General features: G+C 35.8%; 3 protein-coding genes and 1 long non-coding RNA gene across 6 annotated transcripts in view; 2 read left to right on the forward strand and 2 right to left on the reverse strand.

Annotated features, from left to right (window-relative positions):
* The window catches only part of LOC132632736 (uncharacterized protein At5g50100, chloroplastic-like), a 30,679-nt gene extending 25,828 nt beyond the window's left edge, over window positions 1-4,851 (forward strand). The window contains exons 1-8 of one of the 2 annotated variants that reach the window (XM_060348795.1): window positions 2,043-2,248; window positions 2,490-2,632; window positions 2,760-2,867; window positions 3,067-3,123; window positions 3,206-3,271; window positions 3,352-3,412; window positions 3,825-3,868; window positions 4,495-4,851. In XM_060348795.1, the coding sequence (XP_060204778.1) occupies window positions 2,110-2,248; window positions 2,490-2,632; window positions 2,760-2,867; window positions 3,067-3,123; window positions 3,206-3,271; window positions 3,352-3,412; window positions 3,825-3,868; window positions 4,495-4,533 (657 nt within the window). In that variant the 5' untranslated portion in view covers window positions 2,043-2,109 and the 3' untranslated portion in view covers window positions 4,534-4,851. Of the gene's footprint in view, window positions 1-2,042; window positions 2,249-2,489; window positions 2,633-2,759; window positions 2,868-3,066; window positions 3,124-3,205; window positions 3,272-3,351; window positions 3,413-3,824; window positions 3,869-4,494 lie in introns of those variants that run through there. The other variant, XM_060348796.1, reaches the window with a different exon arrangement.
* Window positions 4,852-4,961: 110 nt separating this feature from the next.
* Window positions 4,962-9,060, reverse strand: LOC132632738 (uncharacterized). Of its 2 annotated transcripts, none has more exons than XR_009579459.1 (7): window positions 8,922-9,060; window positions 8,323-8,818; window positions 7,712-7,849; window positions 6,523-7,410; window positions 6,250-6,431; window positions 5,884-6,024; window positions 4,962-5,697 (listed from the first exon to the last, which is right to left on the reverse strand). It is a non-coding gene; the product is annotated as an uncharacterized LOC132632738 (long non-coding RNA). The 2 variants fall into 2 exon arrangements; XR_009579460.1 differs by having other exon boundaries at window positions 7,697-7,849.
* Window positions 9,061-10,176: 1,116 nt separating this feature from the next.
* LOC132632737 (uncharacterized protein At5g50100, chloroplastic-like) lies at window positions 10,177-11,921 on the forward strand. The gene is made up of 6 exons (XM_060348797.1): window positions 10,177-10,389; window positions 10,587-10,643; window positions 10,740-10,793; window positions 10,873-10,933; window positions 11,233-11,276; window positions 11,792-11,921. The coding sequence occupies exons 1-5, from the start codon at window positions 10,288-10,290 to the stop codon at window positions 11,265-11,267; spliced, it is 309 nt and encodes a 102-aa protein (XP_060204780.1). The 5' UTR covers window positions 10,177-10,287; the 3' UTR covers window positions 11,268-11,276; window positions 11,792-11,921.
* Window positions 11,922-12,229: 308 nt separating this feature from the next.
* Window positions 12,230-18,182, reverse strand: LOC132632735 (calmodulin-binding protein 60 A-like). Its single transcript, XM_060348794.1, has 7 exons — window positions 17,792-18,182; window positions 17,404-17,488; window positions 16,553-16,602; window positions 15,949-16,439; window positions 15,026-15,180; window positions 14,549-14,743; window positions 12,230-14,440 (listed from the first exon to the last, which is right to left on the reverse strand). The coding sequence occupies exons 1-7, from the start codon at window positions 17,905-17,907 to the stop codon at window positions 13,898-13,900; spliced, it is 1,635 nt and encodes a 544-aa protein (XP_060204777.1). The 5' UTR covers window positions 17,908-18,182; the 3' UTR covers window positions 12,230-13,897.
* Between the last annotated feature and the right edge of the window lie 530 nt (window positions 18,183-18,712).

The raw sequence follows: 18,712 nt of genomic DNA on the forward strand, positions 1-18,712 counted from the left end.
TATATAGAACCTGATATTTTTTCTGCGTACAATAATGTAGGCTCAATACATCAAGGATATGTAGACGTTCGGATAGTCATTTTAGGGGTTGAAAAGGTACCCGAAGTAAGTTTTGTTTGAAAAATTTAGGGTGTTTTATTTTTTAGGGCCTGATTTACCCCTCTACTTTGGAAAAGGTTCATATTTACCCCTCCGTTAAAAATAGGGGCAAATATTTCAACTATTGTAACGGTAGGGGTATAAATGGTCTGATAGTATAACGAGGGGTAAATATAAACTTTTTTTGAAAGTAGAGGGGTAAATCAGGCCCTTTTAAATTGATTAAAGGGTTATAGGGGCTAGGGCACACACCAAGTGGGAGTAGGATTCTTCCATCGTTCCAGCAATGCTCCCCCGTTGCAATTAATGGGAACCCATTTGACTGAACACCAAATTTAAGAAAATAAGGAAATTTTTAAATTTGTGGTGTTAAATGAGTTACATATATATTTTGTGTGACTATAGATCATTATATTAACTTAAATTGTTTCCAAATATAAAAATATATTATTCTTTTTGACGCACACTAATAAAAAAATTTGTTCATTTAAATTAAAACGGAGGGGGCTAAAGTCGAAATCCAGACTAGGTAATGTGCATTAGTCCGTTTTAAACAGTGCTCTAAAATGTGGGGCACAATCCGAGGCATTCTTTGATGGTACGATTTGAATTTAATAAAACAAGAAATAAAACTGAAAATAGATAAAATATGAACGTATGAAATACATAGAAATTTATAAAACTCAAAAGTGATTTTTTTGCCCACAATCAATCAGATAACTAAGCATAATAACACGTACAACATAATATATCAATTGTCTAATTCATTCTATACTTTAAGTTTAAGGTGGCTTCATTTTCCGCCCTTCCTTGACGATTTGTCACTGCCATAATGTATGCGAATGCGTTGGATTTTCATAGTTTAATTCCTTACATTTGATGAGTAGTAGTATATATGGTCGCATAGCAGATTTAAGGAGAATAATTAAAAAGGCATAGATCTATGTGAATGCAACTTTATAATTGAAAAGTTAAAGCCAGTCCAGTATAATATGTAAACGGAAACAGAAAAGAAAAAAAATAAAAAGAGATTTCCTTTTCAGCAAAGAAAGAATTTTGAAACAATTTCCCCACCGCCTACCTCGGGTGATTTACAAGGCCTTTGCTTATCCCCATGGACAAAACTTCAAGTTTAACAAATTGTGTCAATGGGCAACACTTTTGAATTATGACTTTGAAGATTTGTCCATGGGGCAAGTGGGGGGTCAAAAATTCAAGAATACCAATTTTCAAGTTCATCGGGTAACTTCCCACCCACCCAACCCCACAATCCGCTCCTTCTTCCCTTCTCTCACCCAAATAGATGGAAACAAACTAACAAAGAGAGGGCAATTCGCAGGAATGCATCTTATTTGGGGTGGTCTTTAATTTTTGGCCTTCACCTAGAATGCCCTGAGGTTTGGGTTCAAATTCCTGTTTAGGCATAAACATTAAAATTCATAAGGTAAGGCTTTTGAAAAAGTCTGCCTTATGCGGCATAGATTTTCTTAAGGCATAATGCATAATTAAAGTTCTGTCGGATCTGGCAGAGGTTGCCTTAAGAGGCAGAATTTTTGTTATGCCTTAAGGCAACCTATGCCGCATAAGACAGATTTTTCCCAAAGCCTTGTCCTGCGAAATTTTTTTTTTTTTATTGAGCTGGAATTCGAACCCAAAACCTCGAGATATTTTCGGCCATATTTTTAAGTGAATGATAAAAATTAAAGACGACCCCAAAAGAAACAATCCGCGCAACAAAATGACAAAGAGAGCCATATATATTTATTGGGCCTTTTCAATCGTACTGCATTGAAACCTAAATGGTCTAATGTGAGCCCAGTATAAGCCCAAACATTTTTGAGTTTCTATGAATGGGAGAGTTGGATGTTGTATTATTTTCTGGTCATGAAAAACAAAATCAGTTTAGTGAATGTGGAACTGCCACGTAAGTGTGGCCGTTAACATGAACAAAAACAAAGGAATTTGTTCCTTCTCCTTCATCAAGCCATCAGTTTTGTACATTGGCAAAATATGCAAATGGCTTTCAGAGTAGCGGCAGGTCCTGTTGTAAGACGACCCAATACATCTCTGCTTTCACTTTTCACTGCCAAATCCCACACTTCTTCCACAAAATTTCTCCCCAATCCAACCCCTCTGCTCAACCAAAATGGTAAAATATTTCCATCCACATATAACTTGTAATTTCTAATTTTTTCTTGATTTTCAAGACTCTCGCTCTCTATTTTTTTTTTTCAAATGGCCTTGTAAGATGATAGTTTGATTGCAACACACTCAAGAAAGTTCTCATTTTTCTTGATTTTTCTCACTTTAGAGATGATTCTCTTGATTCTTTACATGATCATAATGGTTAAACTTGGGTTAATTTCCATTTCTGTGTTTAAAATTATCAGGACCAAGATTTTCGATTAGGGCAATCAGTGGAACAACTGTGGATCCAGTGGCACCCAAGAAGGATATTAATGAAGAGAAATCTCCAGAAAACTGGAAAATTAAGATGCTTTATGATGGAGAATGTCCCTTATGCATGCGTGAGGTATACTTGAATCAAATAAATTTGTCTTCTCCCTGTTTCTGTACACGTGTAACGGAGGACAGTTTTTTTTAATTCTGAGTTACTAGTAGGACATGAAGCTTTATATTATGGATGATGGTTTTATTAGGTTGATATGCTAAGAGAGAGGAATAAAGGTTATGGAACAATTAAATTTCTCGACATAAGTTCAGATGAATACCGCCCTGAGGAGAATGAAGGACTTGATTACGAGACGGTATGTTCCTAAATTAAACCTTTCATTAGTTAAATACATCCTCTTTAATTATCTAGCAAGTACCTAATATAACAAACTCATGCATAGGCTAGTAGCAGTTCATAGTTTTTCCCAACATGTTCCTTTTGTATCAATGCTTGAGCTCCCTTCATTTTTTTACTTTTCAAGAAGCAATGATAATTTGTCACCAATTGTTTAGGTTATGGGAAGAATACATGCTATACTATCAGATGGAACTGTGGTTACAGATGTTGAGGTTTGCCATTTTTGATACTTGAAATTTCTCCTTCATATTTGAAACTTTACAATTGTTTCATCTCTTTTATTAACTTGTTTAGGCATTTAGACGGCTCTATGAAGCAGTTGGATTGGGATGGGTATATGCCATTACAAAATATGAACCTGTAAGTCCTCTTCAAATTTAACTTTCAATTTCTTGTGCCACACCGGATGACATGTTCTGATGGAAACTTGTGATTTGCAGATTGCTACTATTGCTGACTCCGTGTATGGAGTCTGGGCAAAATATCGTCTTCAAATAACAGGTTAATCCCATTTGACTGTTATCTTTCAAACTTTCCGTATAAAAAAAGTTTGGAGACAAAGAACAAATGGATTCTAGCCCCATGTTGAACCTCTTTCCTATCTAGTTCACCTGCATAAGCGGAAATCAACATCTATCTTAGTAAATCACTGCCTTCAATTTTTTGGAAAGGTTTAATACAGTAGTATATTGTTTCAGTTCGTTTAGCAGTTTATATCCGTATCCATCATGAGATGGCAAAGGGAAATCTATTTTCAACAGGCTTAACAATATAAAGGCAAAATGTCGAAAGAACTTTGACGGCAATATATGATATCTTATCAAGCCATCATGGTGCACCTCAGATTGCCATCCAATACTTGCACTATTTGTAAACGAAAATGAAAAATCTGAAAATGTATTTCTTGTTACAGGTCGACCTTCTTTAGAAGAAGTTCTGGAAGCACGAAGGAAGAAGGTGAGCTCTACAGTGTCCCCTATATGGTCTTCCTTTTCTTTAAGCTAAGTTCCGTCTGGTTTGAAGGATTGATATATATGCATAATCACAAAGAAAGCCCCTGCCAGTCAATGTATTTATCACACGAGTACCTTTCTCAGCCTTTCAATTGATGTGGGGGTCACGTCCACACTGGCTTTCAGATCCATGAGTAGTATTTGAACCTATAGATACATCCAGCTTCTTTCTCCCGTTAGCATTGAAGAAAATTTCAGTTTAGATTTTTGAATGCATGCCATATGGAAACTGTACATTATCTGGAGAGAATGCATTATAACATTTCCACAGCCTCTCTACCCCACAAAGGGGGTAAGGTATGTATACATCCTACCCTCCCCACCCCAGACCACTTGTGGAATTACACTAGGTATGTTGTTGTTGTTGTAATTATATTCTTTTCCTTTCCTGGCAGCAAGCAAACTTGATTTAGATCCTTCATCTTGTCTTTGACTAAATTGTTGAACTTCCGATGGAAGACCTTCAACAGATAAATAATACTGAGCAGCCTTTGTTTAGACCGTGTTTTGATACATAAGAAAGGCTACAGACTACTAAAATCTCACCGTTGTTGTTTCTTTTTCATATAGGAGGAAATGTGTAAGGACAGCAAGGCTTGCAAAATGTAGGAGTTTCAGAATGCTGGAGCCAGCAGGTGTTCATTAATACAGACAGATCTACTTCTACGCTCTTGCTGAAGCTGATATGGTGTACAAATGTGAAAGACCTTACAGTTGCTTTAGCCTTTTTAGCAATTACTAGAATTGTGTACAGAGCAGTTGTTTTTTGTTTTTCTACCTATCTCAAGAATATAGCATATACTAGAGAGTACAGAAATCTATCCAATAGTTGGTCAAATGATGTAATAAAATACATTTTGTTTCTCTGAAATTATTCAATAATAAAAAGAAAAAGAATAGGATTCTCCTCCTTTGTTCTTGAGAAAATCCCGCATACCTCGTCATGGCATGTATTCTGTTAACAGGTGAATCCCAAATACAATTCATCTCACCAGTGTTAGTCATGGGTTCATGGCATTAGACTGAGATCTATCATTATCACGCAGAGTTCAATGTTTTAGAATGCTGAAGGATAACATCTAATTATGACCATCAAAAGCTTCTTCTTTGTTTAGTTCGATTTTTTCTGGTAATGCTTATACTTGAAACCTCATGTCAAACTAGTCATAAATGGAAGCTCACAAAATAATCAGACTCATCTGTACATATAAAACATTCCTGATTAGAATACTAACCGCTATTAATAACTTTCTCGTTTTCAGGACTTAAGGACCTTCTGTGAGGAATAATAACAAAATAAGTCAACATGTATGATCTTTCTAAGTCAGACAATTCAGCCAACGAGGAAACATCAATAGAGAAGGCATTGAAGCAGCATTAAGTTTTAAGAGTGGAATTGATAGGCAGAACAAATTCTTGAGTCTCTACCTCTCTGGTAGAGAACTTTACGAACTAGTGGTAGTTGAGGATATCAGAAACGGAGAGACAGATAAAAACTAGTACAAAATAAACTTAAAAAAAAAAAAAAAAAAAAAGAGTGCAGGATAAAAAAGAAGATATAGAAGGTGTAATACACGTCATATGAGATAACTGCAATAGCATTCAATAGGTAATACCTTGTGAGATATCCTAACTGCAATAGCATTCAATAGGTAATACCTTGTGAGATATCCCAATGGTGAGAAGATTTAGACTGCAGTTTCTTACACTTCAAGCTCAGCTAGTAAAATAGATAAGAGGTGCTCAATGGAAATCCATTTTCCTCGTATGTAGCTGAAAAATGAGAAAACCAGTATAAACAACAAAAAATAAATGTCTGTGTTGAGAGAGAGAGAGAGAGAGAGAGGGAGAGGTGTACACTACTAGCATAGAGTGATTTCCATATTACCAGAGAAACAAGTCCTTTTTACTTGATAAGCACTAAAAAGAATAATATCTTTGTTGTCTCTCCAAAATTACCAGATAACATAGTTTTTTGTTCTGCAGTTCTAGTGAATGCATCTCGTCCACATCTGCAGCAAGTAATCTGAACACAAAGTCTTGCCTCACCAAGTTTTATCTCAGCCCTCCTTCATGTTCGCTACAGTTGCAAGAAATTTACTGTAAAATAGAAAAAAGAGAGAAACATATTATTGAATTGAGTGGCGAAAAAAAAAAAAAAAGGCCTCCTTATATAGGAGTTTAGATTTCATGAAATAAAGACACTCTTAATTATCAGGATGCCTAATTATGAGATGATCATCAATAATTCTATATAATTAACCATGATATAGTATGAATCTAAGCACATTCAAACATATTAACTATAATAGACTTTCAACACACCCTCTCAAATTAACTCGAGAAATGCAAAGTGAAGCACAGGTTAAAAAATAAAGACTTCAAAGCAGCTCTTGAAACGTCGAATCCCAGCTATTACAGCACCAGAACAACGTGTAACTAGTATCTGCAGGGAAGGTTATGCTTTCCTTGTATGTGATGAGGAGCTCTGAGACGTATCCTATCAACTGCATAACATAACCAGAGTTGTCAAAACTCATTCGTCAATAGTAATTAATACTCTTTGGCAAGCAGCAACATCATTAAGGAAACATGCACCTGTTGTCAAACTGTTTACTAACAGGCTAAAGCAACAGAATCAAAAGACTTTCTGCTTCTTCGGAGGTTGAATATTCGTTAATGCTGCAGCTCTTCTTCTCATTGAGGATTGTCTAAATATAGTAAGCAACATTTTCCACTGGTTATGCACATTTACGTTGGAGGCAGAAGCATCATGCTGTCGATGAGTATCTAATTCACAAAGTAAGTCTTCAATCCAGTAGTAGTCTTCAATCCGGTAGTTGTATGGATCAATCCAAAAATCTTGGACTGAAGGACTATATATTGGGGAGTTAGAGAACTCCAGGTTACTCATACTGGCAGAAACCCAATCATTCTGACTGATTGCACTTGGACCTCTGGCTGGAATGACGGATGAAACATGCGCTGAAATGAGGTAGAACAGTGTCCATCACTTATTCTAAAATTCTCCACACCGTTACTGGTGTTAGGAACCTCTCTGCTTGGAGAATTCGAAGGGCTCTTGGTCGGTGATAATTGAGAAAGATGTTGCACAAGAGACGTCTCATTATCAACTGGTTTTACATGATCCCAATGTTCACATGCAGATTCCAGTAGTCTCTGGGCATTAGCCTGTCAATCTCAATCACAAATAGGACGAAAACAACGTGAGATAAGAGCAACAAAAGGAAAGAGACAGCAGAGGAAGTTTTGGTCTAAAAAGAATTGTGCCTTATCACTTTCAGATAATCGATACATAGGTAGATATTGGAACTCCAGAATAAGTCCGTGCACCTCTCCAACAATGTTAAAAACTACCCCTTCCTTTTCTTGAGAGTCAATGTAAGAGTATATCCGTTCATTAAGTATGCATCTTCGAGCATGGTTAATTGTCTCCTCCAACATCTTTGGCTTTAGCTTAAGTACCTGAAAATCAGCAAATATATATATTTCACTAGCTTTAACTGTAATAAAGGTGAAACATTCACTGTGTGATGAAAATTTAGATTTACACTATTTATTTTAATGCTAAGTTTAAATTGACAGCATCAATCTGTGATACTTATAGTAGGGCTATGTATCCAATCAGTAAATTAGTAAATTTTCAGAGTTAACCCTTATAGGTGCATGCAGTCCAAATAAACATGTTTATTTCGGTAACAAGCACTCTGTAGGTGAAATTCAAAAAGGTAAAAGGCAAAGTGAATTGCACATTCTAGTCGCTCACGGTCTTTTAGGAGCAAAATCAAGAAGTCCTCTACAGTGTTGACATTTTCACCCCGAAGGCGATTCGTCCTGCCTCTACCTCTGTTTTTTAATCGCTTTACCCCATCGGATAGAGATGGTGGATCGCGCTTCTCATTATCTGCAGATAGAACAACAATTAATCAGTATCTACACTGCAAGTTATATCTTGTAATGGTTTAATTTATCAGGTTTATCTTCCTATTATGCCTCATCACTAACCAAAGTTAGAGAAAACTAAGTTAGAAATTTGAAAAAGAAGTACAGGAAAAAACGTAACTAGATGGTACAGCAAACTTCACTCTCATAAGTTTACTTAACCATGATATCATGTTTCGCCAAGTTAGATGAATCAAGTTTAATATTTGCATACTCTGATATGTTTCTTAGAGAGTACAATTCTGATACTTGTCTAATCTACAACTTCACAGAGAAATGATAGTATAAAATGGACGATGCAGGATTAGATTGGCCAAAAGATAGAAAAAGTTCTCGTAAAAATTCCGAATAAGTTATTGTAATTTTATTTTGAGAAACTGACCCCTCCAAGGCTCCTTTTATGTGGACTTATTATGTAAATTGAAAGCTACTTACATAGCTGACGCCCATCCTTGATAGCGAAAGATTCAGTCCTTGCTTCTTTTACTTGAATATTATTGAAAGTGTCAACAATTCGCGCACCTAGCCTGAACATCCCCGTCCTCATATAGATTGAAGAATGTGTAAATTAAATCTGATTTTATCTATGGAACCAATGCCTTTGTGAAGTCTCACATGTATAGTTTCTGCAAGAAGAAACTGATTTCCTTCCCGCTCTCGCACAATATTGCTACAGAACTCTTCAGCTGTCCAATTACCTTCATTATCACCTCCAAATTCTCCCTTAAGAACAACTATTTCCACTTTAGCTGAGGCTTCTGGTCCAGAGTCAACAATTGCTCCAGTTTTATCATCAACTAGAACCACTTCAATAGAATTACCTTCATCTCCTTTAATTTTCACTCCAGTAAGTACAGGAACAGATACCTTTGTCAAGAACCTCAACTTCAAGCTTCTTGGTTTAGGAGCTTGAATATCATTTTCAAGGTTTCTGGAGAACAATGATGTCTCAGGTATGAGATTGACAATCAAATTAATTGTGACGATATCTAAATGGAGGACAGGAATACAAATATAGAGAGAACGGTCCTTACCCCTTGGCGAACAGAAACTTCTTCTCTGCCAGTTCAAGTTCGTGTTTTACCTGGACAGAGAAAGTACATTCAAAAGAAGTCTTTGCAATACGAACAACAAAGTCATAATGATTCATATGACAGATTAGCGGTTGTTCCCCCGCCTAACATTAGCTAAATATTTCACTAAGGATCAGAGTTCTTGATTTTCCCAATTTTAATACTACTTATGATATTTTAACTGGATTAAACTAGCTGGTAAAGTGAAATACCAGCGATCAATGTCCATTAACATCAAATCAAAAATCAGAGCTGTTATTTGATCTATGAAAGTGTGTGCATTCACCAGAATCAACTACAGGGGATTCAATACAATTGACTTTGAGTAGAGTCTAATTCATCATATATTCATAGAGGAAACAAGTGCACTTATAATATTACGAATCGATTTTTCCAACGTTGCCTTTAGAACACGGTTAAAGGTCCGGATCACCATCACCTCCAGCATTTTCTTCATGCTGAGTACAAGTATATAACAACCAACCGCAAGAATTAAGAAACATAAAACAGACGCAACATTTAAAAAACATAAAACAGAAACTTATCGAAGCAACATCAAGCTGAAGAACTTGTCAGACCAAGAAGAAAAAAACATCACGCTGAAGGAATTGTCAGATTATTCAAAAAAAAAAAAAAAAAGAATCTTGCTAGGGCAGTCAGTGGAACAACTGTGGATCCTGTGGCACCAAAGAAGGATATTAATGAAGAGCAATCTCCAGAAAACTGGAAAATTAAGATGCTTTGTGATGGAGAATGTGTTGGGATCGAAATAAACAGGGCGTTATACGGAAGCTAATAATTACAAACCTCAAACGACAGATAATAAAGAAAAACATACTAAAAATGACATAATATTCTAACATGGTTTGATTAATTGATCTACATATAAAAAATTAATATAAAAACATAAAAACCATTGAGAGAATAATTTCCCCCTAAACAAGATTCTTTAAACGGCTACATTGTGGATACTATTGTGTTATTTATGAGAAGAAAGGAACTCCTATTTATAGAAGTCCAAACCTTTTCCTACAAGAAAAGGAATAAACGTGGTAGAATCTTTTTTCACAAAGAAAACCCTTTCTATTAAGAAATTCCTTTTAAAGTAAAACACAATTATGATAAAATTCAAATAAGATAGAAAATTCAGGGCAAACCCTAACAGAATGTCCCCTATGCATGTGTGAGGTACACTGAATCAAATAAATTTGTCTTCTCCCTGTTTCTGCACCGTGTAGTGGAGGACAGTTTTTCTTTTAATTCTTTGAATTACAAGTAAGAAATAGAGCTCTATTGTGGGTGTAGGTTTAATTTTTGTCAGGTTGACATGTTAAGAGATAGGGATAAAGGTTATGGAACAATTAACTTTCTCGACATAAGTTTGGATGAATACCGCCCAGAGGAGAATGAAGGACTTGATTACAAGACGGTATGTTCCATGATTAAACCATTCATTAATTAAATACATCCTCTTTAATTATCTATCAAGTACCTAGTTTAACTAAACTCATGTAAGGCTAGCTGTTCATAGTTTTTTTCTTACAGTTTCTTTTGTATCCATTGCTCAAGCTCCCTTTTCTTGTTTTACTTCTAGGAAAAAATGACAATTTGTCACCAATTGTTTAGGTTATGGGAAGAATGCATGCTATACTATCAGATGGAACTGTGGTGACAGATGTTGAGGTTTGGAAAATCTTGATGTAATATTCTCTGTCATATGTGTATTTGATTTACAATTTGTTTTACCTCTTTTATAACTTGTTCAAGGCATTTAAACAGCTCTACGAAGCAGTTGGGTTACGATGGGTGTATGCCATTACAAAATATGAACCTGTAAGTCCTCTTCCATTCTAGATTAAGTTTGTTGTGCCAAGATGGTTGAAATGTTCTCATGGAAGCTTGTGATTTGCAGGTTGCAACTATTGCTGATACCGTGTATGGAGTCTGGGCAAAATATCGTCTTCAAATAACAGGTTAATCCCACTTGGTTGTCTCCTTCCAAACTTCCAGTATAAAAAAGTTTGGAGACAGAGAACAGACGGATTCTAGCTCCATGTTGAACCCTTACCTATCTAGTTCACATGTATAAATGGATATAGACATCTATTTTAGTATATATTACACATTCAATCTTTTTGAAATGTTTAATACAGAAGTACTACATTGTTGCACTTTTCTAAGCAGTTTATGTCCCTGTCCATCATGGGATGGCAGCAGAAATTTTACTTATAGTCTAAAAAACAATTTCCTGAAACTGTGTTTCTTGTTACAGGTCGACCATCTCTAGAAGAAGTTCTGGAGGTATGAAGGAAGAAGGTGGGCTCTACTGTATCCATTAATGGTCTTCATTTTCTTATAAGCTATGTTCTGTAGTTGTTACTGTTCATACCTTTTTCAAGGATTGCGTATATGCATATTCACAACGAAAGCCCTATCTTTGTCTCTGCCAGTCTACATATTTATCACGCAGAGTACCTTTCTCAGCCTTTTAATTGATGTGCAGGTCGTATTCTTACTGACTTCAGATCCATGAGTAGTATTTGAAATTATAAATACATTCAGGTTCTTTCTCCTGTTAGCAATGAAGAAAATTCCAGTTTAGATTTTTGAATTTCTCTCACGACACATGGAAACTGCATGCATTATAACATTTTCTTTGCTGTTCCTGGCAGAAAGCTAACCTTGTTTAGATCTTTCATTTTGTCTTTGACTAATATGTTGAACTTCTGCTGGAAGACCTTCAACACATAAAGCATAATGAGGAGCATGTTTTGATACATAGGAAAGGCTACAGACTAATAAAACTCACCTTGTTGTTTCTTTCCATATAGGAGATGTGTGAGGACAGCAAGGCTTGCAAAATGTAAGAGTTTCAAATTGCTGGAGCCTGCAGGTGTTCATCAATACTCGGATCTACTTCAAGCTGATATGGTGTACAAATGTGAAAGACCTTATAGTTGCTTTAGTCTTGTTAACAATTTTTACAGAATTGTATACAGAGCAGTTGTTTTCTATTCTACTACATATCTCAAGAATAGAGCATATACTAGAGTATACAGAAATCTGTCCAATAGTGGGTCAACTGATGTACTAAAATACGTTTTATTTCTCTGAATTTATTCAATAATAAACAAGAAAAAAAAAAAAGATAGGACTCTTCCTTGGTCTTGAGAAAATCCTGCATTACCTAGTCATCGAATGTGTTCTGCTAATAGGTGAATCCCAAGTGCAATTTATCTCACCAGTGTTAATCATGGTATTAGAGTGAGATTTATCACTATATCATGTAGAGTTCCATGTTTCAGAAAGCTGAAGGATAACATGTAAATATGACCATCTAAAGCTTCTTCTTCATTTAGTTCAATTTTTTCTTTGGTAATGCTTATATTTGACACCTCATGTCAAACTGGTCATATATGGAAGCTCACAAAATAACCAGGCCCAATTGTACAGCAAATCATTGCTGATGAGAATAGTAACCGCAATCAATAATTGTCTACCCGTATCATCTTTCTAAGTCAGACAATTCAGCCAACAAGGAAACATCAATAGAGAAGGCATAGAAGTAGTATTAAGTATTAAGAGTGCAATTGGTAGGCAGAACAATCCTTGAGTCTCTGCCTCTCTGGCGGGGAACTTTAAGAAGTAGTGGTAGTTGAGGATATCAGAAACAGAGAGACAGATTAAAACTAGTAAAAAAATAAACTTAAAAGAACAGTAAGTTCAGTACAGAGAATTACAAAGAAGATATAGGAGGTGTAATACACGTTATAAGAGATAACCGCGGTAGCACTCAGTAGGTAATACCTTGCGAGGATATCCTAATAGTGACAAGATTTACACTGCAGTTTCTTACACATAGAGCTGAACTAGTAATAGAAAAGAAGGTCTCAATGAAAATCCATTTTCCCTGTATGTGGCTGAAAAATGGGGAAATCGATGTGTGTGAGAGAGATAGAGAGAGGCATACACTAGCAGGGAGCGATTTCCATATTAAGAGAGAAGTTTATTTTCGCTTGATAAGCACTAAAAATAATAATATCTTTGTTGTCCCTCCAACAGATGGACACTACAATTTCTTCTGCAGTTCTACTAAATGCATCTCGTCCAAATCTGCAGCAAGTAATATGAACACAAAAGCTTGCCTCACCAAGTATTATTTCAACCTCCTTTCATGTTGGATACAGTTGCAAGAAACTTACTGTAAAAGAGAAAAACATCTTATTGAATTAAGTGGCGAATAACAAAAAAATGCCTCCTTATGTAGAAGTTTAGATTTCGTGAAATAAAGACACTCCTTATCTGACTCTTTTGTCTTGTTTTCTCTTGAGCCGAGGGTCTTTCGGAAACAACCTCCCTACCTGTCAAATTGGCGTAAGGTATGCGTATACTTTACCCTCCTCAGACTCCTCATTGTGGGATTCCACTGGGTATGTTGTTGTTTTTGTTGTTGTTGTTGTAGTAAAGACACTTTTAATTATTGGGATTTCCAATTATGAGATGATTATCAATAGTTTTCTATACAATTAACCAAGATATAAAATGAATCTAAACACTTAGAACATACAACTATATTATTTTGACATTCTAACATATAACTATATTAGACTTTCGACACGCCTTCTCAAATTAACAAGAGAAACTCAAAGTGAAGCACAGGTTAAACAACAAAGACTTCAAAGCAGCTCTAGAAATGTCGAATCTCAGCTACTGGTGCACCAGAACAACGAGTAACTAGAACCTGCAGGGGAAGGTTATGCTTTCCTTGTCTGTGATGAGGAGCACTGAGATGTATCCTATCAACTGCATAAAATAACCAGAGTAGTCGAAACTCATTCTTCAATAGCAATTACTAATATTCTTTGGTAAGCAGCAACATCACCAAGGAAATATGCACCTGCTGTCAAACTGTTTACTAATAGGGTAAAGCAACAGAATCAACAGACTTTCTGCTTCTTTGTAGGTTGAATATCCATTAATGCTGCAGCTCTTCTTCTCATCGAGGACTGTCTAAAGATAGTAAGCAGCATTTTCCACCTGTTATGCACATTTACCTTAGACGCAGAAGCATCATGCGGTTGATGAGCATCAAATCCAAAAACCAAATCTTCAAAACGATAGTTGCACTGATCAATCCAATCTTGGACTGAAGGACTATATATCGGGGAGTTAGAGAACTCCATGTTGCTAATACTGGTGGAACCACAATCATTCAGACCGATTGCACTTGCATCTCTGGCTGGAATGATGGAGGTAGAACAGTCTCTGGCTGGAATGATGGAGGTAGAACAGTGTCCATCACTTATTCTAAAATTCTCAACATTGTTACTGGTGCTAGGAACCTCTTGTCTTGAAGAATTCGGCGGATTCTTGGTTGGCAATATTTGAGAAAGATATTGCACGACAGACATTTCATTATCAACTGGTACGACATGATCCCAATGTTCACATGCAGATACCAGCAGCCTCTGAGCATTATCCTGTCAATCTCAATCACAGATAGGAAGAAAACAGAAACAAATGTGAGACAAGAGGGGACCAAAAGGAAAGAGAGAACAACGAAAGTTTTGGTCTAAAAAAAATCATGCCTTATCACTTTCAGATAATAGATGCATAGGTAGATATTGTAACCCCAGAATAAGTCCTTGCACCTCTCCAACAATGTTAAAAACCACACCTTCATTTTCTTCGAAGTCAATATATGAGTATATCTGTTCATTAATTATGCATCTTTGAGCATGGCGAATTGTCTCCTCCAACATTTTTGGCTTTAGATTAAGTACCTGAAAATCAACAACTATATATGTCACTAGCTTTAGGTTGTAATAAAGGTTGCACACTGAAAGTTTGATTTTACACTATTTATTTTAATGCTAAGTTCCAATACAAGGTTAAAATTGACAGCATCAATCCATGATCTTATAGTAGGGCTAGATATACAATCAGTGAGTTGGTAAGTTCTCAGAGTTAACCTTTAAAGGTACATGCATTTCAAATAAGCATGTTTATTTCGGTAACAAGCACTCTGATGTGAAACTTATAAGATAAAAGGCAAAACGAATTACACATTTGAGTCGCTCACGGTCTTTTAGGAGCAAAATCAAAAAGTCCTCTACAGTGTTGACGTTTTCATCCCGGAGGCGATACTTACTGCCTCTACCTATGTTTTTTAACCGCTGTACCCCATCGGATAGTGATGGTGGATCATGCTTTTCATTATCTGCAGATAGAACAACAAGTAATCAGTATCTACTCTAACAAGTTAGATCTTGTAGTCAGTGGCGGAGCTAGGATTTCCGCTGAGGGGGTTCAAAATATAAAAAAGTAAATATACGAAGAAGTCTAAGGGGGTTCAACATCTACTATATATATAAAAAAAAAAAATTTAGCCTTGTAAAAATAGTATTTTTTTTCCGCCGAGGGGGTTCGGATGAACACCCTCGGCTCTATGTGGCTCCGCCACTGCTTGTGGTAGTTTAATTTCTCCACTTTATCCTCCTATGGAGAAACCTAAGTTAGAAATTGAAAAATAAGTACAGCAAACCCATATTAGCCATCAACTTCATGCTGTTTTCATAACCACACCAATTCTTTGGCATTAGGTGTAACTAGCCTTTTTATTAACTATCAAACTTAGTCATGTTTCTAACCTCCAAGTGCATGGCCACAATATGCCAGCCTTTCAGGTTCACCTTCTGAGCAAACTTTACTCTCATAAGTTTAACAACGACACCATGTTTGGCCAAGTTATTAATTAAAGTTTCATATATGCATACACCGATATGTTTCTCAAAAAAATAATTCTGATACTGGTCTAGTCTACAACTCCACAGAGAAAAGATGGAGTAAAATGGAGGATGCAGGATTAGGCCAAAAGATAGGAAAAATTTCTCGTAAAAATTCCTAAGATGCTATTTGTATTTTTTCTTTCTGAAACTTTGACCCCTGCAAAACCTTCTTTATATTGTGTAAATAGGAAGCTACTTACATAGCTGGCGCCCATCCTTGACAGTGAAAGATTCAGTCCTTGCTTCTTTTACTCGAATACTATTGAAAGTGTCAGCAATTCGTGCACCTAGCCTGAACATCCTCGTCCTCATATAGATTGAAGAATGTGTAAATCTGATTTTATCTATAGAACCAATGCCTTTATAAAGTCTCACATTTACAGTTTCTGCAAGAAGAGACATTTTTCCTTCCCTCTCTCGCACAACGTTGCTACAGAACTCTTCAGCTGTCCAATTACCTTCATTATCACCTCCAAATTCTCCCTTAAGAACAACTATTTCCACTTTAGCGGAGGCTTCTGGTCCAGAGTCAACAATTTCTCCAGTATTACCATCAATCAAAGCCACTTGAATAGTATTACCTCCTTCTCCTTTAATTGCCACTCCAGTAAGTACAGGAACAGATACCTTTGTCAAGAACTTCAACTTCAAGTTTCTTGGTTTAGGAGCTTGAATATCTTTTTCAGAGTTTCTATAGAACAATGATGTCTCAGATATGCGATTGAAAAATCAAATTGATTGTGACAGAATCACTGGCTAAATGGAGAATAGGAATACAGGAAAAAAACAGAGAATGGTCCTTACCCCTTGGCGAACAAAAACTTCTTCTCAGCCAATTCAAGTTCGTGTTTTACCTGGACCGAGAATTACAATTAGAAGAATTCATTTGCAATACGAACAACAAAGTCATAACAGCTATGCCCTCAAGATTTAAGTATATAAACTTTCTGGAGCAATTAGCCACCGGATAGGAAATATCCACTACACTAGTTTCATGTTTTAATTGGCCTTTGTTTTGTATATTGAAAAACTGAGTTCCAAAACAGAATACTACCTTATTAATTCGGAATTTCAGCTGTAAAGTCATGATAATTCATATGACAGATTAGCAACTGTTGCTCTGCCTAACATCAGGTGATTATTTCACCCGTTATCAGCTTTCTTCATTTTTCCCAATTTTAATAGCACTAAAGATAATTTTTAACTTGACAAAACTAAGAGCCCGTTTGGATTGACTTATAAGTTGGTTATAAGTTGCTTATAAGCTGTTTTCAGCTTTTTTGAGTGTTTGGCTGACCAGCTTAAAGTCATTTTGTGCTTAAAATAAGCTCAAAAAAATAATTGGGCCCATTTGACTTAGCTTATCTAAAGCAGCTTATAAGCTGAAAACAGCTTATAAGCCAAAAAAAATAAGTTAGACTACCCAACTTATTTTTTTTAGCTTATAAGCTGCAAACAGCTTATAGGCATAAGCCCATCCAAACAGGCTTTAACTGGTAAAGTGAAATACTAGCAATAAAAATCCATTTACCTCAAATGAAAACTCAAAGCTGTTATATGGAGCATCATCTATGAAAGTGACAGAATTATTTTGATGAATTGAATTTGAGTACGGTCTAATTAATCATATTCATAGAGGAAACAAGTGTACTTACAACATTACGAATCGATTTTTCCAACGTTGGCTTTAGAACATGGTTAAAGGTCCGGATCACCATCACCTCCAGCATTTTCTTCATTCTAAGTACAAGGATAGAACAACGAACCGCAAGAATTAAGAAGCATAAAACAGACGCAAGAATTAAGAAATATAAAACACAAACTTTTCGAAGCAACATCAAGCTGACGAAATTGTCAGACCAAGAAGGAAAAAAAAATCACGCTGGTCAGATTATTTAAAAAAAAAAAAAAAATCTTGCTTTACTTGAGCAAGACTATCCAGTATACAATTAAGCTGAACAAAAAAAAGCCAGATTCTTGGTTGAATACTCCATAGCATTGCATGGGGATAAGGGTAAAGGAGGAGACAAAGAGTTGACTTACGTTGGTGAACAGAAAAAGGGAGTCAACTCATCCTCTAAATTGCTGTTTTGGGTTGATCCAATAATATTGCTACTTTCACCTAAGTACTCCTGAGAATTTGACATTATGTCATTCATGGGAACTATATTTGGTAAACTCAGAGGCTTTTGGACAGTATACTATGTAGTAGTAGTAGGAATAGATGTAAAGTAGGTAGTTTAAGATGGGGATCAAAGTGTACGGGGTAGAGAGGCAAAAGACACATATATATAGGGAGATACTGTGAGATAGAGACAAGAAAAGTGGGTCCCAAAGAAGACGTGTTTTTCTAACGAAGAGGAGCCGACCCTATCTGAGAGGAGCACACCATACTACACTAACTGTGTTGTTGCCTTCAGATTTTTCCTATAATTCAAGCTGTCCCTTTATGATTAGGTTTTTGATGTGAGCTCGTTTGAAAGTAGTTAAAAGTGCTGAAAATTACTCCCTTTTTAATGCTAAAATGTGATTTCATAAATAAACAGTTATTAATGTGTTTTTGTAGAGCTATTGAAACTGATAATAAGCGAGTGATATACAACAACAATATATCCCCACAAGTGGGGTCTAAGAAGAGTGGGGTGTACGCATACTTTACCTCTACCTTGTGATAAGTAGAGAGACTGTTTTCGATAATAAGCAATTGATGTGGTTAGTTAAAATAATTGATAATAAACAGCTAATGTATTTGTTAAAAATTGATAATAAAACAATTGTTTTATCAAAATGACTAATATACAGAGAAGAATAAATGGTGAAAATGGAATGGAGTGGGAAGAGGAGTCTATTATGGAAAGAGAATTTTGAGAATCTGAAATTTTCACCACCTAATTGTGATAAGAAGTAGTAGTAGTAACATGTAAAATCTTGATCTGTATGTGCTTTCCTATGAGCCCGGTTGGT

Source organism: Lycium barbarum, chromosome 3, assembly GCF_019175385.1.
Source record: "Lycium barbarum isolate Lr01 chromosome 3, ASM1917538v2, whole genome shotgun sequence".
Lineage (NCBI taxonomy): Eukaryota > Viridiplantae > Streptophyta > Magnoliopsida > Solanales > Solanaceae > Lycium > Lycium barbarum.

What these genes read in the sequence shown, in the direction of transcription:
- LOC132632737 (XM_060348797.1), top strand. Translation starts at nt 10,288, where the DNA reads ATGTTAAGAGATAGGGATAAAGGTTATGGAACAATTAACTTTCTCGAC. An exon ending in CTGTGGTGACAGATGTTGAG is followed by an intron (nt 10,644 to 10,739) that starts GTTTGGAAAATC and finishes GCATTTAAACAG; the next exon opens with CTCTACGAAGCAGTTGGGTT. An exon ending in CCATTACAAAATATGAACCT is followed by an intron (nt 10,794 to 10,872) that starts GTAAGTCCTCTT and finishes TGTGATTTGCAG; the next exon opens with GTTGCAACTATTGCTGATAC.
- LOC132632735 (XM_060348794.1), bottom strand. Translation starts at nt 17,907, where the DNA reads ATGAATGACATAATGTCAAATTCTCAGGAGTACTTAGGTGAAAGTAGC. An exon ending in CCCTTTTTCTGTTCACCAAC is followed by an intron (nt 17,489 to 17,791) that starts GTAAGTCAACTC and finishes CCTTGTACTTAG; the next exon opens with AATGAAGAAAATGCTGGAGG. An exon ending in ACCGTGAGCGACTCAAATGT is followed by an intron (nt 14,744 to 15,025) that starts GTAATTCGTTTT and finishes GTTGATTTTCAG; the next exon opens with GTACTTAATCTAAAGCCAAA.